The sequence below is a fragment of the Nelumbo nucifera genome, chromosome 3 (assembly GCF_055504915.1).
Source record: "Nelumbo nucifera cultivar China Antique chromosome 3, China Antique-T2T, whole genome shotgun sequence".
Classification (NCBI taxonomy): Eukaryota; Viridiplantae; Streptophyta; class Magnoliopsida; order Proteales; family Nelumbonaceae; genus Nelumbo; species Nelumbo nucifera.
The window spans coordinates 58,406,133-58,433,565 of NC_142651.1; the positions used below are offsets into that span (position 1 = coordinate 58,406,133).

General features: G+C 37.6%; 2 protein-coding genes and 1 long non-coding RNA gene across 5 annotated transcripts in view; 2 read left to right on the forward strand and 1 right to left on the reverse strand.

The window, feature by feature from the left end:
• The first annotated feature begins 2,490 nt into the window (after window positions 1-2,490).
• Window positions 2,491-3,553, forward strand: LOC148801244 (uncharacterized). Its single transcript, XM_088900366.1, has 2 exons — window positions 2,491-3,272; window positions 3,343-3,553. Exons 1-2 carry the CDS (start codon window positions 2,491-2,493, stop codon window positions 3,551-3,553), a joined length of 993 nt encoding a protein of 330 aa, XP_088756492.1.
• Window positions 3,554-5,616: 2,063 nt separating this feature from the next.
• On the forward strand, window positions 5,617-17,378 carry LOC148801245 (uncharacterized). Its single transcript, XR_016084273.1, has 4 exons — window positions 5,617-6,173; window positions 6,620-6,804; window positions 6,920-7,015; window positions 16,684-17,378. It is a non-coding gene; the product is annotated as an uncharacterized LOC148801245 (long non-coding RNA).
• The window catches only part of LOC104602150 (sterol 3-beta-glucosyltransferase UGT80A2-like), a 104,825-nt gene continuing 90,911 nt past the window's right edge, over window positions 13,520-27,433 (reverse strand). For all 3 annotated transcript variants that reach the window (XM_088901653.1, XM_010265737.3, XM_010265738.3), the window contains 5 exons: window positions 17,611-17,713; window positions 17,395-17,471; window positions 14,688-14,735; window positions 14,450-14,599; window positions 13,520-13,903 (listed from right to left, as the gene is read on the reverse strand). In XM_088901653.1, coding sequence (XP_088757779.1) covers window positions 13,721-13,903; window positions 14,450-14,599; window positions 14,688-14,735; window positions 17,395-17,471; window positions 17,611-17,713 — 561 coding nt within the window. In that variant the 3' untranslated portion in view covers window positions 13,520-13,720. The remainder of the gene's footprint in view (window positions 13,904-14,449; window positions 14,600-14,687; window positions 14,736-17,394; window positions 17,472-17,610; window positions 17,714-27,433) is intronic.

Consider the following 27,433-nt stretch of genomic DNA (forward strand, 5'->3'; position numbering starts at 1 on the left):
TGACATTAGTCGGCTAGGGATTCAACCTGATCCAATGGCCGAGGAGTCTTTGCCATTCGACGGGGTATATCTCTCCGAGGGCCAAGCCAATGAAGAGCAGCCCATGCAGACCAAGGTGGCTGAGGGGAATGCAAACATTAGAGCTTGAAGTGTCGCATGCCGTGGGGTCTCCTTCTGTCCATCCTTCTTCACACCTCTTCTCTTCTTTTACTTCGTCACTTTTTTGGAAGGGGCTCAACCTCCCCCATCCAAGGCCATATTTTTGTAAAGCTTCAAAGAATATATTTATTTATATTTAAGTATATTTCTTTTTAGTTTTTATGCTAAATCAAAATATATATATTTAAATCGATTAGTTTTTATGCAAAACTGAATTTTTTGTCATTATATATATTTAAATTTATATAAAACTGAATTAAATATTTTACTTTTAAGTTTTTATCATAAATAACCGATTTTTTTTCAAAGTTCAAACAAAACACCAATAAAATATATCAACATTTAACATATAGGCTGGTAGAGACTAATTAATAATTAATTAAACATATAAGATCGGTTTGATTCGGTTCGATTCGGTTTGATCGGTTTGACATTTAATGTCAACACCCTAATCTGGATGTAAAAAAAATCTGTTATGCCTACTGGCTGGTTGAGGGATGTCAATGGGTCAGCGCTTATTGTATTGGTTTTGGTTCTTGATTGTTCCAAAATGATTAAGACCCAAACTGACTGTGATAATATATAAAGGATTCTTAATTTGTAATTTTTATTATATTTTATGTCTAAACGATAAATTTGATAAATAACATATATGATAATTTTGGTTTAAAATATTTGATTGTCATTTTTGTTAAGGTTGTATTATCAAAATTGAAGTTTTAAGTTACTATTAACATAGAGAAATATAGATGTTAGTATAATCAGGTCTAATCGAGTCAGATCCGATTATCCTGATTAATAAATGAAATGGTTCTAAGTCTAATGATTTTGTCCCAATTAAAAATGGGTGCATCCCCAACCAGACCTAACCCGCTCACCAAATTGTGTCCACTCTGAGTTCTCACAGCCTTTTTATATATTAAAAATATCTCCTCAAATAAAAAGATATAAGAATGGAGATATTCCCAATGCATGGCTTAAAAGTATTTTTCTAAGAACGGTGTCAGTACAATTTAATTTTGTGACGATTGAACCCACACTAATTAATAGTAGGGATGCAAAAGGATTGGATCAAGGATTAAATTTGAATCCGATATGATATTGTTCATGTCAAATCCGATCCGATTGGATCTGATAGGAGTCGATCTGAATTCGAATCCAATCGGATCTGATTTGATCCGACTTATTTTTTTAAATTAATAAATCATTAAAAGAAAAAAATAAAATATATCAATTTAAATAAAGAAAAAACTAAAAATGTAAGTATTTTTTAATTATTTTTATCATATATATACATGCTTTTTTATAAAAAAAATAAGTAATATGTATATGTGTATTATATATATTTATATTTATATTTATAAATATATAACACATCGGATCAGATATTCTCGGTTTGGATCGGATCATGCGATCCATTTGCACCCGTAGTTGACAGCCCCAATTATTTGACGTTAAGATGGGGTCACAAAATGCATAAAGGTCATGATTTTAAGGAGTTCACATCTGCACCCCACAAGGGGGTGCCCCACAGTCACATCACCACCGTGCATTGGGAACATCTCCTGATGCAATGGAAAAACTTTAGCTGTTGGGGCCCAACAGCCTATGCTGTTGAGGGAATTTATGGGAATGCCACATTACCATGAGAATGGATAAATTAGTAATTACATATTAATTTATTTTTACTAAAAACCAAAGCATGGGCATGAATAGGTGAACTGCCCAGAACATGCCCAGCTTAAAAACTGTCTCAACAGTGTATGCTGTTATACCCCAACAGCCAAAGTTAACCCATTCCCAATACACGGCGGGGGTGTGCTGTGAGACACTGTGGGGCGCCCCCTTTGGGGCGCAGATCTTAACTGGATTTTGGTTTTCGTCGAAGGCTATATCACCGAGCTTGTAAGGCCAAAGGTGGAGGCCCCAAGGCCCACAATCACCACAGAACGCGCCCCCACATACACATCCCAGCGTTCATTGGCATCATCTCTCGTGCATGCCATGGGAGATGTTCCCAATCCACGGTTGGGATGTGGTGTGGGGCGCGCTCATACGGTTTTATTAGACCAAGACCAAAACCCACGTTCTAGCGGAAGAAAAGAGAAAACGGGGGTACTATTGTAAAATCGGAAATTCAGTTCAAAGATACTGGCCGTTGCCTATCCTTTCCCGCCAAATTAAAAGAGTTACCACCTTCCGATTTCATCAACAGACATAACGATTAACGATCATGTCTCATGTCCTTCCAACTGTCGCATCTCTCTAACCATCGCAGTGCAGAAGCTCGGCGTTTCTTCTGACTCAGAGTTTCAGACCGACCTCTTCGAAATGGTGTTTGGCACTAAAAGCCACCATCGAAAGGTCATCAATATCACCCGCTCTCGTCTCCATATAACATTCGACCCAATCGACCACCCTCTCCATCAAGTATTCAAGTTTAGTGTGTGGTGTTATCTTCGGCATACTTTCTGCACTTGCAAGATCGGTTCTCAGACACTCTCCGGCGCCATGGATTACTTTATGATCACCACCGAGGAACTCAAATCATTCCATGCAATAGATAGAGAGATCTTCAGCAGGCTGGTCATCAATCTCCGGCGAGACGTCGCCGTATCAATGCGTGTGATTGCATTCTGGATATGGCTGGAAGAGTTGGGATACCCCAACATAATCTTGAAGATGTTGCCGCTACCAGACTCAATGGTTAATGTATTAGCAGAAGAAGCAGCTTCTTGCTTGAATTATGTCTCTGTGAACGTGACTCGTCCCAGTTCGCGAAACAGCAACGATACTCCCCTGACTTCTGGGCTCATGAACAGGAACATTTCTTTCCAGCTTGTCCATGAGCGCAGGATTTCTGCAGTTCAAGCCATCACGAAGACGGTTAACGATGTCTTGGCAAGAGCTTTTGAGGATATCGCGCAGCAGGCAAGGGCAAGTGGGTCGTCTGGTTCTGGTCGAAATGTGCTTGCTGGAGACTCAAGCTTGAATCCCCGTGCCCAACCATGGAAACCCAACGCTCAGGTCTCTCATGACGATCGAACCATATTTATTACATTCTCCCGCGGATACCCAGTTGGCGAAAGTGAAATTAGGGGATACTTCAGCAGGTTCTCTCTCTCTCTCTCTCTCTCTCTGTAGTAAAGTAATTAATCTCTTGATCTTAATTTGTTCTTGTAGACGGTTTGGTGAGTGTGTGGAGGCCATCCACATGCAGGAAGTGGCTGTGAACGTCCAACCTCTATACGCGAGAATGGTGCTGCGATCAGCTTCGACAATGGCACGAATTCTGGAGGGGAGAGAGAGGGCAAAGTATGTAATCAATGGAAAGCATGTTTGGGTTAGGCGTTTTGTACCCAGACAGCAGATGCGCTCTTCCCTGCGCCCATGAATGATTTATTCATCTCTGTTCAATAATAAGAGAAATAATTTGTAGACATTTCTATTCTGATTTTGAGTAATAAAAATGCAACAGTATACAAAGAGTTCAGCCACAGTTTTGATAGTGTTTCAGACCCGGATCGGATTGGACGACTAAACTGTTCAAGGCTTGAAATATTTAGCCCTTAATACTTTAACCCAAAGAGACTAAGACTACCCAATTTTTAATGATAATAAAGAACATCCCATGAATATAAATGAATAATATATACTTACTGTTGATTTAATAAGCAATGTCAATTTTCCTAGGACTTGGATATACCAAAGAAGTGTCATCTACATAAATAATTGTACTTATGACATCTATAATGTATGGAAAAGTTTTTTTTTTTTAATTTTGTAATATAGTTATTCAAAAAAGAGAAAATTGAAAAATACCCATGAACACGTTTTTACCTATATATATCATAATTTTGTCAAATGTTACAACATTATACTTATATGGCAATATTTCTATGTAATTGTCTAGGTTATGTATAATCAGTGTCCTTACTGAAGTGCAAATGTATATTAGTTGGAATCATGATATACTTAATTTTGATATACAATATACTATTATTCCCTCACTTAGATTAGCTCTAAAAATTTTTATTACATCATCAAACTTCACTTATTAGTGCTAGATGAAATTCCATGCTATTAACAGAAAGAAATATTTAGTTGTGTTAAAATATTGTTAAAATTAATATTAGTAAAAAATATTTAATTGCTAAATAACATTCAAATTTAACTTATAATGTGGGCAAATTTCTTAAATTACCCTTACCGTTTAACTATTGTCTTAGAATATTCCTATGCTTCTGACAATTGTTATCATCATTAAATTGTAACGGAAAAGATAAAATGTCCCTTTTGCCCTTATTCTTTCTTCAATAAACACAATTCCTTCTCAGGCTTCTTCTCAATTACGGATCCCTGATGACTTCCGTTACAAACTCAGTTAGCTCAATGACAATTAAGCAAAACATTCCTGATATGACTCCCGTTGCGAACGCAGTGAATAAGATCGATGACACCGTAAGAGTCAAAGGAATTCAGAAGCTGAAAGAAAACCTTCCCAACTCAGAAGGCTGGAAGGAGATCAGTTGTTCTGTTAAAGATGTGATTGATAGATCTGCCGGCGAAGTGGTCTCCAAACTCTTTCCAGGTCCGCTTTCTTAATCTTTTTTTTTTTTTCTTCCTTGGGTCTCTTATTTTCATTGTATGGAGTTGATCTTTGTGGTTCCATTATACAAAAAAGAATGCAAGTAAATTCAGAATATATTCTTTGCAATCCTTTTGCAATAGCTTCAACATCAAAAAACACAACAAATTTATTACACTTTTTGTCCCGAGCAAACACCATTAATCTTCTCTGGTTCATATGAGCCATCAACAAAAATTTTCACGTGCAGATGCAAATCATGGAAGTAAATTTTGTTCAAAGAAGTTTCTAGTGAGCTTTGGGAAACTTTATGCAAGGAATTCTCTCAATTACTCGATAAAATTTCTCCCACTTGTTATTTTGAATTTGGTTTTTTTTTTTTAATCATGATATAGAACACCTTTCCTCACATCCCGTATGAAGCACAAAGCTATCTAGAACAAACCCATTAGCTCTAGTTTCTCTTTGATTAAATTCATTAATTTTAGTTGAATCCACTGAATCACTATCAAGTAGCAGAAGAGCTGATCCCTAATTCCTGGGTTAATGCCGATCTAAAGACAACCAAATCATGATCGTTAAAGGGGGTGAGTTTGCTGAATCAATTCCTCCAATCAAACACCCATCATATTCGCTCTCAATTTTTCCTCTTTTTCTTTTTCAAGATTCTGAAGTGTAAATTTCCACCATATATATGGAGGGTACAGGTGATATGTGTAGTTGTGCCTTAAGAGTTGTTAACTTGGGGCCTGTTTGGCGCGTCTTTCCGTGTGGTCTTTTGGCTGTTTACAAACCGGGAAGACCGATTTTCAGTTTATTCCTGTTTGATTTGCAGAAAATCTAGCTGCCAAAAGACGGAGCGCCGGAAAGACATGAAAAACCCATTTCGGGCTGATTTCGGGAAGTTTCAAATGAAGCTTTTCGTGTCTTTTGCGTTTTTTTCTGAAAGACACAAAAAGACATGCATCTGCCAAACGTGCTTCGGACTGCTCAGATTTTCATGCAAAAGCTCAATGTGTCTTTTGCATGTCAGAATTACCGGAAATCTTCCCAAAAAGACACGCCAACGGACTAGGAATGGGTCAATCTTAAATTCGTGGGCACATCAGCAGATTTGTAGGAGATTTTTTTAATGTTCGTTGGAGTCCTATTGCTTTTCAAAAAGGTTTTTCTTTTATCTAATTCAATATTATTTAGAAATTAGAGAAAACATGGAAATGGAAAGAAAAGCAGAATCACAGGAAGGATCAGCTCCCGAAGATGATGAACGGATCGCAGCAGCAATTGTCAATGAGTTGAGACAACAACAGCACAAGGCTAGCTGCAAGACATCCTCCAAGGAAACGGACTTCTTAGAGAAATCCAAGAATTGCTCTATTCAATGCAATGCGAGCAAGAGAAATGGACAATCTTCTATAAGTGAAAGGTCTGACCTTCCTTAGCTTTATAACCAAACGTCCATTGTTTTCTTCATTTTCGATACAATTTGGTTTACACAGTAAAGGTACAAATAGGAGTTAAATACCTATCAAATACAGGGATGACTTATGGAGGGTCTGGTTGCTTCCGTCATAATTGTTGCTTTAACCTCAACCTTCTTGAAAGCTTCCAAACCCAGGTGTAGATCCATCCCGTCCCACTAGGACAGAATGCCATTGACCAAAGATTCAAAACATGTAATTGTACAAGTCTCTATCTTTCACCTATCTTTAGGTTTGAAAACAATCTCCTCAACACTAGCAATCAATCCCTCATCTTCATACTATGCTCACATATAAGCATCGATTATGATGGATGTAGCTAGATCTTTATGGCCCCGTGAAGAGCTTATACATGTTCTTTTCTTTTCTATCTTTTCTCTCTTTTTTTCAGGTTATGCACTTTGGTGACCAAGCTAGGAGCATTTATTACAGGCATTACAATCTTGGCTGAATTCTCTCCCAGCATATTTATGATGGGGTAACGCTTGCGCTTGGCCGTCGTCCCTATAACAACTGCATTCACGAGATGGTTACTGACTGCGCATTACAAGGCTCCCGAGGGCACCAAAGCCTAGGGTATGGACACACACACTTGAATTCTCTTTCCTTCCTCTCTTGTTGTGACCTCGGCATTTTATCAGTCCCTGGCTAACTTAACCGTCAGAATCCTTGCCCATGGAAACACTTCCAGGGCCTTGGCATCTTTCCACACCTTGCAGGTGGGACCCTCCATCACTTGACCTCAGAAGTTACCAAGTTGCCTTCAGCTCCAGATTTGGACCAACAGGTAGGATTTCCTCATGCTTCATTTGTCAATTTACTAAAAATGGTTTAATTGGAAGATTTGTTTTCTTCCACTCTTTGTTTTCTAATGTTAACTTTGACACTCTTTATAACCTTCAAAGTTTTGAATGCAAGTTTAGGCTTTAATAGTTGGACTTAGGTTGTCCCCCCTTGGTCCTGATTCAAGATCCAGATCAAAGTGCATTTTTGTTTGGATCCTAGATTGGAAAAGGTAATTTGTTTTTTCCTGCTATGAGTTGTCTCTAAATAGACTATGGATTTGAACATGGATTTAAGGTCTGATTTTAAAAGCTTATGTGAAATTTCAAGGGTTTTGATTTAGTTTTGTTATTGTAAAAGGCATTATATATATTTGAAATTTGATGAATAATAAGGGGTAAAATAGATATTTCAATATTTTCCATCAATGTTTGACAATGATGTCAATTGTCATAAAACCTAAACTTACTAAAGGGATTTTGTAAACAGTAAGAAAAGTTTTAGTCAATTTCCTAAAAAGTAAGGGTAGTTTAAGAGATTTCCCCTTTTTAAAACAAAACAAGACATATCGACAAACTAATATTGTTTTTGCCAATGTTGCAGTTATAATTGTTTTTAAAAAACAAAATAATATACATGGGCAAAAGAACTTAAGGAATCTTAGGAACAGATTTAAGAGATTAAGAAATACAATTGAAAATAACGCCAGCTTTAAATAATCTGTAATTTAGAACAACCCTGTATACCTTTCTTTCTAACAAGATTTAAGAACTCCTTACGCTTTTTCAGTTTCTCTTTATTTTTTTTTCCAAAGTCAATTGCAGCAAACAATGTATAAAAATCTACAATGGAATTTGTACCTTAAACTTTTTTATGGCTTACAACTGACACAATTTTCCTTTTAGGGGGTGTTCTTTTTTCAGATTTTGAGAGGGGGGAAAGTTGGTCAATGGGATTTTGGTTCCCATTGACTAAGAATCCCATGTTCTTTTTTCAGATTTATGTAGGGACCAGGGAAAGTTTATTTCCCTAGGTACCACTTATCCGGGTAAGTGATACCCATTTCCTAGGTGGATAAATAACTTTCCCACCTAGGGGAAAAGTTGCCCACCACTTGAATTAGACAAAAATGTCCCTTTTAATAATAGATTTTTATAGTTAAAATGGCCATTGCTTTATTTACATGAGAAATAAAAAAACATGGGTAAATAACTTACCGAAAAGTGAACGGAGCCTTGAAGATTTAATCCAAATGATATTCACCTATAACATGCATCTCTCCCTTTTTCCCATCTACTCTAATTCTATAGGTAACAACCTCCTCAATCTCTCCATCCCTTGTTACCAATTATTGAATTAAGGTACCAGATAAAAGCCACATTGAATTATCTCTAAGTCTCCAATCCTAGAAAAAAAATGTCTCCACTCCAAAGTATACCTTGACTTGCACACCTATTATTAAATATAATGTTTTTGCTTTTAGTCCTATTTATTTTAAAACTTCCAAGGCATTTATCTGTAAGTTTAATTTTTCATTTAATCCTTCGTTGTTTCCATCAAGTAATATCATCAACAAACAAACAATATGCACCATCATAACTTTAACTTCAATGTCTGTAACAGGTATTTCCAACATTGATGGTACACCCCATATATATCCTTAATCAGATCTTTATATTTTTTTAAAACCCTGAACCCTAGCATATGTTTTCTTTAGATCAGTGAAAACCATATGAAGATCTTTCTTTTCTTTCTAAATGTTTATTAGTAGTTGCAAAAGAAAGATAGTTTCCATGATTGATCCCCTTGACATAAGCCCAAAATAGTTCTCTGATCTACTTGTATCATGACATAATCTTTACTCAATTATTCTCCCAAAGTGGCTCATGAGAATCCCCTAAAACCTAAAGCTCTATCCTTCCAATGTTAAATTGGCAACCAGGAATGGCTCTATTTTGGATGTGAACTTAAAAACTGTAAATGGTCGCATTTTTTATAGTAAAGAAATATTATTCAAGAAAAAGCGTACAAAGGATAAGCTGGGAGATGAAAAAGCACCCAAAATAAAATTATTGATCAGTACCCTATACCTTGGGGGTTGTGTCAAGTCAGTCCCCGAACTTTAAACCGTCTGTGTAATACCCTGAATTTTTGAATTTTGTCTAATAGTTTCCTACAATTAGTTGACTGCTAGTGAACACTGTTAGCGCCATTGCACTAGACCTATTTCCATCCAGAGACTTTTTAACGAGCTTCATTGTAGTAGAGGAAGCCTTAAGCTTTGAACAGTATAATTCTTCATCCAATTCCAGTTGATTGTCCAGTTACAGTTAATCGTTGAACAGGGGAGTAGGAATTTCAACAGTTGATCTGTGTCCAATTTCATAACCCTTCTTCCCCTTTTTTTCTTTTAACACTTGGACGAAATTGATAAAATCATCAGAAAAATACCATAAAAGGTAATTTTGTCATTTTAAAATTATTTAATACACACCTGATGTCACATGATGGTGTTGAGTGACGGTCAACTAATAGTAGGGACCTATCAGACACATTTGAAAGTTCAAGGGTTTTGAAGTTTGGGAACTGACTTGACATAACCCTAAAGTACAGGAATTTTCCCAAAAAAAATGAGAGCAGAAACAAAATTACATCATCAATGTCCCATGGACTCGATATTAATTACATTACATAACTCAGAGCCAAAAGATTCCTTGTGTGTTCAAATTATGGGAGAATCAGGACTCATTCCAAAATCCTATTGATCATGCATCAAACAAGTTTGATGGCGTAGATCTGTTAGTAGGCTTGAATTTTCGAAAATGTAAATGATCGCATTGATCATTCCATTTCATGCCGTCAAACAAGTTACTGGTCAACTTACATTCTGTAGTCAAAGCCACTTGGGCAGTAAAATCAGAACGCTCCTAGTAAAATCAGAATTATCTCTAAGTCTCCAATCCTAGAAAAAAAATGTCTCCACTCCAAAGTATACCTTGACTTGCACACCTATTATTAAATATAATGTTTTTGCTTTTAGTCCTATTTATTTTAAAACTTCCAAGGCATTTATCTGTAAGTTTAATTTTTCATTTAATCCTTCGTTGTTTCCATCAAGTAATATCATCAACAAACAAACAATATGCACCATCATAACTTTAACTTCAATGTCTGTAACAGGTATTTCCAACATTGATGGTACACCCCATATATATCCTTAATCAGATCTTTATATTTTTTTAAAACCCTGAACCCTAGCATATGTTTTCTTTAGATCAGTGAAAACCATATGAAGATCTTTCTTTTCTTTCTAAATGTTTATTAGTAGTTGCAAAAGAAAGATAGTTTCCATGATTGATCCCCTTGACATAAGCCCAAAATAGTTCTCTGATCTACTTGTATCATGACATAATCTTTACTCAATTATTCTCCCAAAGTGGCTCATGAGAATCCCCTAAAACCTAAAGCTCTATCCTTCCAATGTTAAATTGGCAACCAGGAATGGCTCTATTTTGGATGTGAACTTAAAAACTGTAAATGGTCGCATTTTTTATAGTAAAGAAATATTATTCAAGAAAAAGCGTACAAAGGATAAGCTGGGAGATGAAAAAGCACCCAAAATAAAATTATTGATCAGTACCCTATACCTTGGGGGTTGTGTCAAGTCAGTCCCCGAACTTTAAACCGTCTGTGTAATACCCTGAATTTTTGAATTTTGTCTAATAGTTTCCTACAATTAGTTGACTGCTAGTGAACACTGTTAGCGCCATTGCACTAGACCTATTTCCATCCAGAGACTTTTTAACGAGCTTCATTGTAGTAGAGGAAGCCTTAAGCTTTGAACAGTATAATTCTTCATCCAATTCCAGTTGATTGTCCAGTTACAGTTAATCGTTGAACAGGGGAGTAGGAATTTCAACAGTTGATCTGTGTCCAATTTCATAACCCTTCTTCCCCTTTTTTTCTTTTAACACTTGGACGAAATTGATAAAATCATCAGAAAAATACCATAAAAGGTAATTTTGTCATTTTAAAATTATTTAATACACACCTGATGTCACATGATGGTGTTGAGTGACGGTCAACTAATAGTAGGGACCTATCAGACACATTTGAAAGTTCAAGGGTTTTGAAGTTTGGGAACTGACTTGACATAACCCTAAAGTACAGGAATTTTCCCAAAAAAAATGAGAGCAGAAACAAAATTACATCATCAATGTCCCATGGACTCGATATTAATTACATTACATAACTCAGAGCCAAAAGATTCCTTGTGTGTTCAAATTATGGGAGAATCAGGACTCATTCCAAAATCCTATTGATCATGCATCAAACAAGTTTGATGGCGTAGATCTGTTAGTAGGCTTGAATTTTCGAAAATGTAAATGATCGCATTGATCATTCCATTTCATGCCGTCAAACAAGTTACTGGTCAACTTACATTCTGTAGTCAAAGCCACTTGGGCAGTAAAATCAGAACGCTCCTAGTAAAATCAGAATTATCTCTAAGTCTCCAATCCTAGAAAAAAAATGTCTCCACTCCAAAGTATACCTTGACTTGCACACCTATTATTAAATATAATGTTTTTGCTTTTAGTCCTATTTATTTTAAAACTTCCAAGGCATTTATCTGTAAGTTTAATTTTTCATTTAATCCTTCGTTGTTTCCATCAAGTAATATCATCAACAAACAAACAATATGCACCATCATAACTTTAACTTCAATGTCTGTAACAGGTATTTCCAACATTGATGGTACACCCCATATATATCCTTAATCAGATCTTTATATTTTTTTAAAACCCTGAACCCTAGCATATGTTTTCTTTAGATCAGTGAAAACCATATGAAGATCTTTCTTTTCTTTCTAAATGTTTATTAGTAGTTGCAAAAGAAAGATAGTTTCCATGATTGATCCCCTTGACATAAGCCCAAAATAGTTCTCTGATCTACTTGTATCATGACATAATCTTTACTCAATTATTCTCCCAAAGTGGCTCATGAGAATCCCCTAAAACCTAAAGCTCTATCCTTCCAATGTTAAATTGGCAACCAGGAATGGCTCTATTTTGGATGTGAACTTAAAAACTGTAAATGGTCGCATTTTTTATAGTAAAGAAATATTATTCAAGAAAAAGCGTACAAAGGATAAGCTGGGAGATGAAAAAGCACCCAAAATAAAATTATTGATCAGTACCCTATACCTTGGGGGTTGTGTCAAGTCAGTCCCCGAACTTTAAACCGTCTGTGTAATACCCTGAATTTTTGAATTTTGTCTAATAGTTTCCTACAATTAGTTGACTGCTAGTGAACACTGTTAGCGCCATTGCACTAGACCTATTTCCATCCAGAGACTTTTTAACGAGCTTCATTGTAGTAGAGGAAGCCTTAAGCTTTGAACAGTATAATTCTTCATCCAATTCCAGTTGATTGTCCAGTTACAGTTAATCGTTGAACAGGGGAGTAGGAATTTCAACAGTTGATCTGTGTCCAATTTCATAACCCTTCTTCCCCTTTTTTTCTTTTAACACTTGGACGAAATTGATAAAATCATCAGAAAAATACCATAAAAGGTAATTTTGTCATTTTAAAATTATTTAATACACACCTGATGTCACATGATGGTGTTGAGTGACGGTCAACTAATAGTAGGGACCTATCAGACACATTTGAAAGTTCAAGGGTTTTGAAGTTTGGGAACTGACTTGACATAACCCTAAAGTACAGGAATTTTCCCAAAAAAAATGAGAGCAGAAACAAAATTACATCATCAATGTCCCATGGACTCGATATTAATTACATTACATAACTCAGAGCCAAAAGATTCCTTGTGTGTTCAAATTATGGGAGAATCAGGACTCATTCCAAAATCCTATTGATCATGCATCAAACAAGTTTGATGGCGTAGATCTGTTAGTAGGCTTGAATTTTCGAAAATGTAAATGATCGCATTGATCATTCCATTTCATGCCGTCAAACAAGTTACTGGTCAACTTACATTCTGTAGTCAAAGCCACTTGGGCAGTAAAATCAGAACGCTCCTAGAAATATTACATTGTCATAGTCAACAATCATCCCCAGGGTCAATACTCTGAATGTATCAGATCCCTTGCAATGCTGAAAACAGATAGGAAAAGAAAAAGAAAAAAAAAGAAAGATAATAATGATACTTTAAGATGCCAAAGCCAAGAACCACCAATGACCATTTGAAGAACTCACCAATAAAATTCCAAGTTCAACATGTTTGATGCCATGCATCTCTGTCCATGAGAAGTGTCTTGGAACTTAAAATGTATATTGGCATTAACATCAAGTTAAATCCATTAATCTTAGGAGTGCAACTTGGGTGGGCTCAGGTTGGAGATCTGTTAAAATCTGGACTATAAATTCTTCAAATCAGATACCCAGCTTGAACCCTTAGGTAATCTGATTCTACCAACATTAACCATAATTAGTAGGAGAAAATAGAAACTAGAAAGGTTCCTATAGACCAAGGTTAAAAGGATCATGTCGAAAAGTCTGAATGGTAAGACATTTATATACATCTTATACAGGAAACCACACTATAAAAATATGATGACTTTGATGGATGGTAAGGAAAAAATTAGTAACAAAACCGTTACAAAGAAAGAAAGAAACAAAAAGAAAATGGAAAAGGAAAAGGAACAAAAAAGAGACAGCAATAACATCAACAACGTGGATCTAAGAATCATGAGCAACCAAAACATCTCCTTACAGAGCCAAAGCAGTGTTCAAAGAAACCGGATGGCACTGGTGATGGTTGAGGCTCTGGTTTTTTGGAAGGAAGATGTTTAAAGAATGCTCTCACTGCTCCTGATACTCCATCCTCAGATTCCATAGCCTTGGCTAGTTCAACAGCCCTCTCCTTCACCTGCATTGATTGTTAATAGGTCCATTTAAGTATTTTCTTTTGCTTCCTCCATCGAAAACTTTTCTTTGCAAAAAGAGTTGAAGGATCTGCGTAAGTATGGATAGCACATAAAGAGACTAAATCTCTGAACTACAAGAACCCAGCTCCCAATCTCCACGAGTGACAGAAGGGTGGGGTCTATTGATACTAGTATCTGTATTCTCTATGCAACATGATCCCTGGTTTAGTGTGGAGCTTTGGTTCCATACCTAAACTCCTGGATTTACAGATTTGGAACTCTATTCTCATACCTTCTCACTTCAAGAGAACTCAGATAGATCTTTCTGTCCTTTTATATTTATTGATAACTGAGAGAGAATTATGCATAAACCTCTTATCCCAAGTGTCTTCTATAAAAATGAGAACTAATCTAAGCAGACCACCAATGACCAACTTCAGATTGGAAGGAATGCGCTTGGGAGCATTCACTACAAGCCATATAAATTTCCCCGATCATTTTGAATATTTGAAACACAAACTCCCATCTGACATGGATTTGACTATTACCTCAGGATCTAACATGAACTTAATTGCATCGACCAGCCTTGGAAGTGAGAACTCATCAACTGGAATAGGAGCAGGACCTACACCTCTAGCATGCACTCGTTCTCCCCAGAATGGCTGGTCTCCAAAGAAAGGTATAATAGTTGTTGGACACTGGATGCAAGGAAGAACATATGATTAGCAAGCAGTGCAATGGCTCGGAACAGATATCGCAAAAGAGGAAATGAGTGGATATAGTTACCGCAGCTTTTAGACCTGCAGCTGTTGTTCCAGCACCACCATGATGTACCTGAAAACAAAATTGCATGTGAATGCCATTTCCCCATTAGGATCAAAAACTAGTATACAGAACTCAAGAATCATTACAAAATGAATAGTCAATAAATCAAAAGAAATTTATTTGATCTGAAACCAAAGATCAATTGGGATTTTGGAACTGGTTTCAGTACATTGAACACATCATAAAAAATAATGCATGTATACAAGCACTTCAAAAAATACAGACTTGCTCACCACACTTTCACATTACAAACTTAAGCAGAAAGCCATTGATCCTTGTCATGGAAGTACAACAAATATGATCCAGGAACTTCTTTAGTTTTTTAATCACTCTTATGGTTCTCTGGTTGTAGTTTCATATTTATGTTTCTCTTTTTGGTACAGAAGCTGATTATTTGCAACACCTCACTGAATATGGTTCGTAAACAATTTATAAATTTGGCTTATCCAAGCACACCATAAAAATTCTGTAATGAATTAGGCTTATCCAAGCTTATCCTTATTTTTCTAAACCTAAGTTAAATAGCCGTTTCTACAGTTGGTAGTCCAGTATCTCAATATCTTTATTTTCCAAAAAAACCTAATGGATGTACTTCAATTCTTGTTCAATAGGTGAAGTGATGTCTAGTCAATTTGATTAGGCCAGGCAACAACTCTGCCCTGGCAGGGCCACGACACATAGGGACTTCGATTTAGCATAACATCCATAACTATAAATAGAGCAATGAACTACACAAAAGGTATGAATAAATAGAATTTCAACATAGATGAAAATGAAACCAAGTTCAGAATGACAGTATTTCACATAAACTTAAAGAAATAGGAAAGAATAAAATAGCTTCAGATTTGGAAATTTCCCGGTGTTGAGATGTCTCAGAGTCAATTTGGGAGGGAAACAATGCAAGAATTATTCAAGAACAGTCACAATTAGTGGAGGATTTAATAGAGAGCATTTCAATGAGAGTAGCACATTGGTTCAAGTCAACAAAAGATTACCACGTATTCAGTTCTGAAGACATAATTAGGAGATAGAATGTAATCAATGCTTTTTTTTTCTTTTTTTCTGTTTTGATAATTGAATTTTATAAATCAAGAATATATAACCAGTACAAGTACCCCTGAGAGAAGAGTGATATGCAACCTCTCCCATCATAAAATTAGCATTAATAGCCTCGATTACAACTGAGCCCAAAATAATTGATTCCTATTCACCCCTTGTTTAGCTAGAGAATCAGCAAAGTATAGCTGTCTTCCTCACCCAATGTATACTTAGTGCTATAATTAGTGTCTGCCATATTTTTTTGATCAGCAATTAGTGTTAGCCATTTGAATTTCTTAATTTCATTCCTCTAGCACCAGATCACAGACTCAAGTTCTTTCAGTGACCCCACTACCAACTTAGAAACACCTGGATTGCCTTGGCTGCTCCCATCACATACAATTTTACAAAAGCTTCCAGAGGGGGTTTCCATACTGTAATTGTTTTTGCCTTTCTAGAAGAGCTTCTTGCTACCATGGCCCAATCCTTCCAAAAGTCATCAAATGAGAATTGTGAAAAGGTGTTCATAGTTTTTAATCAGCGGATTGCCCTCGTAGACACACGTTCTTTAACCACGTCCAAGCTTCATTCCTTCTCTAGGAAAATTCTTGATTCACTTTTACCCAAATAGTCCAGATCAAAGCTGCTCTTATGCATCTCCACATGGTTCACTCCCTTTTCTTAGGTAATGTAAAAGTAGAAGGATCCAAGAGACGATTGACCTCCATTGGAAACTTCCACCTGCGCCCAAATAAAGAAAACAACCATTCCCAAAAAATTGAATTAAATTTGATCGATACTTATTCAACTATAAGAACTTTTAAGCTTATTACTGCTAGTCTTCCACTTCAGCCAAATTTCATTAAACTCCATTTTTATGGTTGCAGCCTTGACAACTCGGGATGTTCATGCAATGCAGGATATTTAGGAAGAATGAAGTCAGGTTCTTAATTTATCTACTCGGTGTCACTTGGCAATGGAACTTCAGTGCAGACTGAATTGATGTCAACTACAAGGGCTGAGACTGGAAACCTCATTGGGACTTCACAAGATTAGAAATTGAAGGGGATTCTCAAGTGGTTATTAGATTGATGAGAAAGGAGGAATCCTAGTCTTGGATGTATCTCAACTCCATCAAGAAGGCAAGTGCCAGCTTTACTTGGAAACTGCTGGCTTTCACAGTTATCTGTTTTTCTGATATTAATAAGCAAGCATTGATCTGTTTTTTTTTTTATTTAATGAAAGTAAAATATTGTATCCAGAATAGAAGATAGAACACAAAAAAAGCAGCCAAAGCCCCCTAGAGCTATAACCCTGAAAAGAAAAGACAAACAACAGAACAAACACCAAGGCTACACCAGAAACAGCATCAATATGTTTCTGATAGAGAAATACCTACTACTGTACTACGGATTGTGTTTCCTACTAAAGCATCTCTTTCTGTTAGGTTGCCCAACCAAATGAAGGCATGCAAATGCTCTAGAAAAAGTGGATGTTTCAATTACAAACAAATGATGGATTTAGTGGAGGTATGTTGGTTGTTTATTTTACACAGACTGTATTGCACCTTTCTCATCTTTTCATCACTAAACCCAATTATGTATACTTTAGAAAAAGAAATGGATCTTACCACAGCCCTGCATTGTAAGAATAGCCAGTCATGAGGACAGTTATCCAGAAGATACACAAAATCCTTTGATTCTGCCACTACAGAAAGATAATTCAGGTAAACGACACAGTACTTCTACAGGTAGAGTCTAAACTTAATTAAATAGATGAAACTGTTAAAATCATCATGGTTACATTAGAAACATTTGTGATCCACAAAATGGAAATTCAAACTTACAGTTCCCAAGACCACCCCAGCCCTTGTTAATAATGCCTCTCTGTCCAGTTTCTTCCAGTGCCTCTACAATTATTTGGGTCATCTTCTCAGGGTCTTGAACAGGCTGTTTAAAATTAGCAAAAATTAAAAAATATAGAATCCATAAAAGGATCCAATCATGCAAGGGGTAAAAGTAAAATATGAAGAAGGCAACCAAACATAAGGGAATGTAACAAGACATAACACGCCCAACATGTTAATTTTGCAAAACCTAAAATCTTTCCATATAGTTCATTTCATTTACTTGCCATGCATAATGGATTACTAAAAATGGTACACAAGTAATACTGGGAAACTGGAGGTACATGCAAAAGTGAATCTTGCCTAAATATGGGTACCATCATTTTCTGACATGTGAATGCAATATGGTGCATTGCATACATGGTAACACTTAAGAAAATGGAGGATAATTCCTATGTAGCTTCTGGGCTAATGTAAGTACATAAAAGGTAATAATTTTGAAAGTAAGATATACATCTTATGAACTTACCTACACAATGTTGTAAGTGGTACACAATATATTTTTGGATTTTGCTTAGGACTACTTCAGGGACATTACAATTTAAATTCCTGATCTTTGGACATAATTGTGTGACTTTTTTCTTTCAAATCTCACTGAGAGGAACAACATTGATGTTTGCAGAACTGCAAGAGTATGAGAAGAAGAAAAAGAGGAAAACTAAAAAGAATGGTAGACAAAATAGAATGTTCTGGCCGACCCTAATTCAATCATTAAGTAAATGATGTTAATGTTACAACAAAAGCACACAAATACCCCTGATTAGTAACCTGGCATGTTAATGACTTCAAAGCACTAATGGGTCTAATAACAAATGCCCAATAACCAATACTAATAAAAGACAAATAAAGAACACTTAATAGCCAACTCATGCTGGTCATTATCACAATATTCCCCCTCAATCTGAGCATAGATATCTGTCATGCCAGCATGCCAAGTAGTCCTTGAAAGCTCACTGATGTTAACCTCATAATGAAAATGTTGGCCAGCTGCAACTCTGAAGGAGTGTAAGGTATACACAATTCACCAAAGGCAAACAAAGGTCTGTCGACCACAGTATGTTTTGTCCTGTCATGTTGCACTGAATTGTTGTTCTCTCATATTGCACCGAATTGTTGACAATATTAATAGCAACTTTGTTATCACAGTATAGCTTGAGGAGAGTTTTTCATTCCCAACTCAGTCATTATAATCTGTAGCCACAATAGCTCCGTTACATGTGCACCATAGTTCTATACTCTACTTCCACACTAGACTTGACAACCACATTTTGTTTCTTGCTCCTCCACGTGACAAGATTCCCTCCAACAAATGTATAGTAACCTGATGTGGATTTTGTTTTCTATAGAGCCTACCCAAATTAGCATCAACAAAGGCTTCAACTTCAAGTTTATCGTTTTTTGAACAATACCTTTCCTAGGACATGCCATCAGGTACCTAAGGATCCTCTAACATCTCTTCTTGTCTGGATTGTAGAGACTGATTTATGTCTCTTACATCTTTCCTTTTTTGGCTCTTGGGAGCACATATTTATGTTGTGTCTTTGATTGAAATCTGGTGTTGGCTTTGTGAGGTTGACTAAAGGTCTACTAGATCGACCTATCTACATCAACTTTGGGTCTCTCAGGATACTGTACTGATCAAAACAAGTTTCTTGCTTTTTCTTTTTTTTTTTTCCTGGAAAGTCGCCATCATCCAGAGTTTTCCCTCTCTCTTAATCAGCTACTTCAATCACTGTGAAACTTCAAATCTTAAGTCACCCAGGTCAGTTTTAATTAGTTCTATAATTTATTTCTGGTTAGGATTGAATTTGAGGGGTGCTTTTTTGGACTGCCATCGGTTCACAAACTTATACTGGCTGATCTGTGATTGGGTTTTGATCTCTCATTGTGGTGTGTGATTGGACACACATCTGTTATCAAGTTTTGGCTTATTTGGACCTTCATCTGCCTTTTTTTTCTCGAGTTTCTTGGTTTATTATTGCTGAAATAGCTATGGAGAAAAGGGATATTCTCGCAGTGAAGTTCAATGGGACCAACTATGCTTTTTGGAAGTTCCATTTTCAGTTCTATGTTGAGGGAAATGGTCTATGGGGGTTTGTGGATGGTTCCTCAAAGAAAACCGATGAGTCTGATTCCAAGGGGCTGAAACAATGGAAGATTGATAATGCCAGAGTTGTGTCTTGGCTTCTTGGTTCCATTGAAACTGATATTGCTATTCAAATGAGAAGTTTCAGACTTCTAGTGAGATGTTCACCTATATGGAAAAGGTGTATCAACAGTCCAACATCTCTCGTCAATATCAAATTGAGATGGAGATTTTTTCTTACAATCATGATGAGAAGAAAATACAGGAGTATTATGCTTATTATGCTGGCTTCGTGAACCTGTGGATAGAATATGAAATTGTAAGGTCAAACATTTTCAGTAGGGGTACTCCACCCACACTTGACACAGTTTTGAGAGTTCTCAGAGAAGAAACTAGGCTCATTACTCAGTCAACAATGGATCTGAAATCTGATTCTAGATTAGAGGCAACTTTTCTGATGAACAAATCCAAGCCCAAGAAGAAAATAGAGGCAGCTTTTCTGATTCTAGATTATAGTGCTATGTGTTGACAGATGTTGTTGTGCACAGGTTTAGTACCGCAGGGGTATTTCTGTAATTTTCCCATACTTTATGTTGTACGACCAGTATAATATAAATAACAACTGCTTCACTCGCCTGAAGCATTCTTTTGAGGCATTCAGTCCTCTCGCCTATCCACTCTTCTCTTCTCTCTTCCTCTCTTCCTCCTCTCTTCTCTTGCTCAACATGGTATCAGAGCAAGTTCGTCCAGGCCTGAAAATAAATTAGTTGAGGTCATTCTCCAATGCCGAGTAGGTTGCCTCTTCATCTCCTAGAAGCTGTATCCCTGATGCTCGACTTCAAGAAGGAAGAAGGTGCTGGCCTGACTGTTCAGCTTCCTAGCGCAGAAAAGAGTTCTGGTACAGAGTCTTTTCATATTCCAGCCCAGATGCTGTTTTCCTTGATTGCTCGGCTGTAGAGAGGCTGTCACCTGATGTATGAAGAGTTGGTTCTGGTTTGCAGAGAGTCTGGAGTTCAAGAAGGTACTGTCCATCTGCTGTTCGGGTGCCCTGGTATTCAACTGAAGCTGTTTTTTGTTGTTTTTCTTCTTGCACCCTTCGATGGACTGTTGATGCCCTAATAATCCGAATGTGGTGTTCTCCTCTTGTGTATCACTACTATTCGGCTACATTGTTGATGGACTGAAGTTTTTTTTTTTCCTTGACTGTTCTTGCTGTTCGGCTACATTGTTGATCTCAGTGACTGTTCGGCTACCCTGAAATTGGTGTCAGCCGATTAGGTGTGTGGTGAACTATCACCTTGTGTCTTCCTTTCTACTAAGGAGTTGTATGAAAACTGTAAAACCGTAGGTCATACAGACCTGGGTATGTACTGCATTGGAGTGTTTGATCTCAGTGACTGTTCGGCTACCCTGAAGTTGGTGTCAGCTGATTAGGTGTGTGGTGAACTATCACCTTGTGTCTTCCTTTCTACTAAGGAGTTGTATGAAAACTGTAAAACCGTAGGTCATACAGACCTGGGTATGTACTGCATTGGAGTGTTTGTATGTTTGTTCTTTGGATTCCTACAAAAATTGTAGGTCATACAGACTAGTCCAAGTGCTGCAGCAACAATGTTTGTTCTTGGCTCTCTGTGAAACCGTAGGTCAGAAGTACCTAGTTGTATGCTGAAATAGCAAGTGCTTCTTCTTTTGTGGACTGAAGGACATAAGATCCCTTTTCTGTAACAGCTCTGTGAAGCAGTGTGCCTTGGGTGTTGTGTGTTCTTAAACCTGAAATCATGAATAGTGAAGATTCAGCCACATCTGGAATCTCCACAATGCTGAATGGAATGAGTGGGGGTGGTGACCTATCCTTCCCTATGGCTGTTGTTCCTCTTGATGGATTAAATTACCTAGAATGGTCAAGAGGGATCAAGTTATACATCACTGCAAGGGGGAAAATAGGCTATATTAATGGAAGAATCAAAGAACCACCCTCTGGGAATGCTGAATATGATAAATGGGATCAGGAGAACAGTATGGTAATGTCTTGGTTCTTGGTCTCCATGCAACCACAAATAAGAAAGAACTTCGTGTGGGCTGAAACTGCAAATGAGATCTGGGAATAAGCAAAATCCACATATTCAGAACTACGATACTATGCCAAGATCTATCAACTGCAGGCAACATCATCTACTTGTCGACAGGGGGAGAGAAGTTTATCAGTATATTACTATGACTTGACCTCTATCTGGAAGGAATTGGACCATTACCAGAATGTTGATTGGAAGTGTGATGAGGATGCCAAACTGTACAAGAAGCTTGTCTCACAACAAAGAGTGTTTGCCTTCTTGCATGGTCTAAATCCTATGTATGAGTCCATCAGAGTACAAATTCTCAGTTCTAAGGACCTTCCATCAATTTAGGAAGTCTATGCTCTTGTTCAATCTGAAGAGAGTAGAAGGAACTTGATGAACAGCACTGGTGGGGATGCAATTGTGTTGGCAGCAAAAGGGGGTGTCTCTACTAGTGTGGGATCTTCTTCTAGGAGAGGGGATCTCTAGAAAAAAACAGAAGATAAGGAAAAATTGTGGTGCACTAATTGTCAGAAACCCCGACACACCAAAGATACCTATTGGGATCTCCATGGGAAACCAAAATGGGCTCAAGATCTGACTAACAAGCAAGGCTCTGATGTGAATAAAAGGTTCGGGCAGCAAGGTACAAAGAAACACCACATGGCCAACATGGTTACTCGGGAGAATCAGCCCCCCATTCCTACTGTGACTCAAACACATCTCTCTGGATCTGACCCAAGGGAAGATATTGTAAACTCCTTCCATGACCATCTAGAGCTCTATGGTAGAGCAATTCGTCAGATGGATGCTCCTCCCACAACCTCATTTGCATCAACGTCAGGTAACCTTGCCACAGTTTTCCATGTTGCTTCTCACAACCTTAACTCTCCATGGATCATTGGTTTTGGAGCGTCAAAACACATGACTGGTATGTCCTCTTACTTTCAAACCTACCACCCTCTTTCTGGAAGAGACAAGGTGAGACTAGCTGATGGATCATACACTTCCATAGCTGGTCAAGGAACTCTCTCTCTTCCTCTTGGTCTTACACTTCCTGATGTTCTTCATGTTCGAAAATTTCCCATGAATTTGTTCTCAGTTAGTAGTGCTACTAATTCCTTAAACTGTTTTGTGACCTTTTTCCCTTCTTATTGTGTGATTCAGGATCTGGCCTCAGGGAGGACGATTGGTAGGGGACGTATGGTTGATGGACTCTACATGCTGGAGAATACGGTTGGTCTTCATGTTACAGAGTCTATGAGTCAGTTCAAAAAGAGTAAAGTGTATTTATGGCATTATAGTCTTGGTCATTTGTCTTTTGAGTCCTTGAAAGTTGTATTCCCAGAATTGTGTAAGTCAATGTATGTTTCTGATTTCTCTTGTCAAACGTGTCAGTTAAGCAAGCATTGTAGAACTCATTTCCTCCAGAAAAAATAGTAAATCTAAGTTTCCTTTTCACATTGTTCATTCTGATGTATGGGGCCCTGTTACTTTACCTTCTGAGAGTGGCTATAAGTACTTCATTACCTTCATTGATGATTATTCTAGATATACTTGGGTATATCCAATGCGAACCCAAGAGGAAGTACCAAATATTATCCAAGACTTTCAGCGGATGGTCTTCACCCAATTTCAGACTGAGATACAAATTTTCCAGTCAGACAATGCAAAAGTGTTTTTCCATGGTGATCTCACGGAGTTCTTTGCTTCACATGGCTCACTTCATCGTAGCTCTTGTGCCCGCACACCACAACAAAATGGTGTGGCTGAACGGAAGAACCGACACCTCCTTGAAGTGGCTCGGGGTTTACTACTTCATATGAATGTCCCCAAACGTTTTTGGTTTGAGTCTGTCCTTTGTTCTACATACCTCATTAACCAAATGCCCTCTCGTTGGTTAGAATACAAAGCACCGCATCAGCTTCTCTTCCCTAAGGCCCCTCTTCTTTCTAGCTCAAGGCAATGAACAGAAAGTGTGCAAGTTAAAGAAGTCTTTATATGGGCTGAAGCAATCACCAAGAGCTTGGTTCAGCAGATTCCATGCTGCGGTTCAGCAAAAGGGATACAAGCAATGTCAATCAGATCACACACTATTTGTGAAAAGGGGAGAAGGTAAAATGGCTGCCTTAATAGTATATGTGGATGACATAATTGTTATTGGTGATTGGAATGATGAAATTCAAAGGTTGAAGGGTTTCCTTGCCACTCAGTTTGAAGTGAAGGATCTAGGACCTGCCAAATACTTCCTTGGAATTGAAGTTGCTCGATCAAAAAAATGTATCTTTATCTCCCAAAGGAAATATGTTCTAGATTTGCTTCAGGACACTGGAAAGATGGGGGTTAAGCCAGTTGACTCTCCCATTGACCCCAACCATAAATTAAGTGACAGCCAGGGTGAACCTCTTAAAGATGTGAAACAATTTCAGAGGCTTGTAGGGAGATTGTTATATCTCTCTATGACCCGTCCAGACATCGCATATGTTGTTGGTGTCCTCAGTCAGTTCATGCATGCACCTAGGTCTACTCATCTTGAAGCAGTAGAGAGGATACTACGATATCTTAAGAAGTTTCCTGGTGCTGGCTTGTTATTTCAAAGACACGGGCATTTGAGAGTTGAAGTTTATATAGATGCAGATTGGGCTGGATCTCAAAGTGACAGAAAGTCTACTAGTGGTTACTGCACCTTTGTAGGAGGGAACCTTGTTACTTGGAGGAATAAAAAGCAAACTGTGGTGGCTAGATCCAGTGTTGAAGCTGAATACCATGCAATGGCCCACGGAGTAGCTGAAGGTATGTGGATAAAGAATCTGTTAAGTGAGTTGGGTTTCCCAGTGGACAAACCCATAACTCTATTCTGTGATAACAAAGCAGCTATAAGTATTGCTGCTAACCCGGTACTACATGACAGAACAAAGCACATCGAAGTTGACAAGCATTTTATCAGAGAGAAAGTCATCACAGGCGAAGTATGTACTCCCTATGTCAGCTTTGAAAACCAACTGGCAAACATCTTCACAAAAGGGATAAACTATTCCAGACATCATGATCTCTGTGACAAGTTGGGCATGATTGATATCTATGCCCCATACTTGAGGGGGAGTGTTGACAAATGTTGTTGTACACAGGTTTAGTACCACAGGGGTATTTCTGTAATTTTCCCATACTTTATGTTGTACGACCAGTATAGTATAAATAACAACTGCTTCACTCGCCTGAAGCATTCTTTTGAGGCATTCAGTCCTCTCGCCTATCCTCTCTTCTCTTCTCTCTTCCTCTCTTCCTCCTCTCTTCTCTTGCTCAACACTATGAATGTAAGGAGTATGGATAGGTCATATCACATTGTCGGAAGAAAAATTTTTGTACTTATTGTAAGCAACATGGGCATATAATTCCTGAATGTCCTACTCGACCAGCCAAGGGAAATGGTTCATGTCCTAAGAAGAATCAGCATAAGGCCTTCCAGACAACGATTGAAGGTGCAGATATAGGGAATACCACTTCTTCAGTAGGAAAGGATGAGAACTCTAGAACTCTTACAGAATAAAGAATGTGGCAGCTAGTATTCTCAGCCATTTCCTTTGCTTTTCATCCATCGGCCTCTCTAGTGAGTTATTCTATTATTGTTCCTCTCCCAGTCACTTGTGGATCATTGGTTCCGGTGCCTCTAATCATATGACAAAGGCACACACTGGTCAGTCCATTAAACCCAAGTCCTTGAATAAACATATTGTTACTGCTAATAGGGAAAAATGGGATATTGTTGGATGCAATGATATGTTATCTACATCTACTAATTCCTGCTTTCATCTCCCTAAGACTTTATTTGTTCCCAAACTTACAAAAAATATGATTTCAGTTGGCCAATTAGTTGAGGATGGTAACTTTGTTTCCTTTTCCCATAATGGTTGTTTGATATAGGACCAGCACATTGGGACGATGAAGGGGAAGGGGTGTAGACCGGGTTGGCTATCTACCTTGGAATTTGAAAAGACATCGGGGCCTTCTCCCACATCCTATTTTCTTACTACTACCCCTAGTTCTGAAGTTGTTTGCAAAAATAATTTGTGGCATATGTGACTTGGTCATCCCTATGCAAATAAACTCGAGTCTTTGTTTCGTGATGGACTTTTGTCTTCTAAATTTACTTCTTTTAATAATGTTAATAAATCTTGAATTTCTTGTTTCTTGAGTAAGAGCCATGTTTTACCTTTTCCTTCTATTGCTGAACATGCATTTGTTCCTTTTAAACTAGTACATAGTGATGTTTAGTCGTCTCCGGTTGTTTCAAGGTTGGGATATAAATATTTTATTATATTTATTGATGACTGTACTCATTTTGTTTGGATATAATTTTTGAGAAATAAATCTGAGGTTTTCCCACCTTTAAAATTTTCTTAGCTAAGATCAAAAACCAGATTGATGCATATTGAAGTTAAACTCTGTCACGAGACATCCTGGGCAACGTATCCTCACTCACTACGTTTTTCCCTCTCCTTATCTCCTATTAGTTGTAATCTGTTTATCTTCAATCCTCATTGTCTTATAATTTGAGTGTAACTTGACATCCTCTGTACTCAACTATAAATACATAATGAGGTTCGGGTCTTTCACTCACTGAACCAATACTTCTTATTGATATTTGTGTTTCAGATCTTCTAATTTGGTATCAGAGCCTCCGTCATGGCTATCATCAAAGACTCCTCTGCTGATCAGTCACAGTCCTCTGTCCAGTGCTCCTCATCAAACAAGACTGGATCTGGAGTTCTCTCTCTGTCAAACACCACACATTATCTACCCATTAAATTAAGTGGTGATAATTATCTTCTGTGGAGAGCACAGCTCCTGCTTGTGTTGTACACCCATCGACTCATGGATATTGTTGATGGTACTGTGAAGGCACCACCAAAGGAGATTAAAGATCCTGTAGATCCCAACAAACTGGTGATTAATCCTGAATATGAAGACTAGTTTCAGAAGGATCAAATGGTGTTAAGCTGGATATTTGCCACGTTAACAGAGGGTATATTTGCACAAGTTGTTGGTCTGTGCTCTTCCCAATCAGGTATGGACTACCCTCTGTAAGTCATTCTCTTCATCTTCACAATCCAGAATTCTTCAAGTGTGCAGACAATTGCAGAGCCTCAAGAAAGGAGGTATGGATATTATTGAGTATGTAAATAAAGCCAAAGCCATTGCAGAGAACCTCTCAGCTATTGCTGACCCCATATCCAGTGCAGACTTGATTATGTATATTCTCTCTGGACTAGGACCAGAATATGAAGCTGTTGTTACTACATTCACAAATCATTCTGATCATGAGCAGTTAGGGGTTGAAGACATTGTTGGTATTCTTTTGGGTCATGAAGCTTGGCTAGAGCAGCATACTTCATCTGCAGTCGATGGATCTCCTACAACAAATCTTGCAAATACAAAAAGCAAAGGTTATGGTTCTCAACAATCAAATCATTCAGGCAACAGGGATCATGGTCAAGGTCGCAGACCTATGGGACGAACCAATGGAAATACCGGTGGTGGTAGAGGCTGTGGCACTTCTTCTGTGGTATGTCAGTCATGCAACAAACCTAGACATACGGTGGTGCATTGTAGGCATCATTATGAC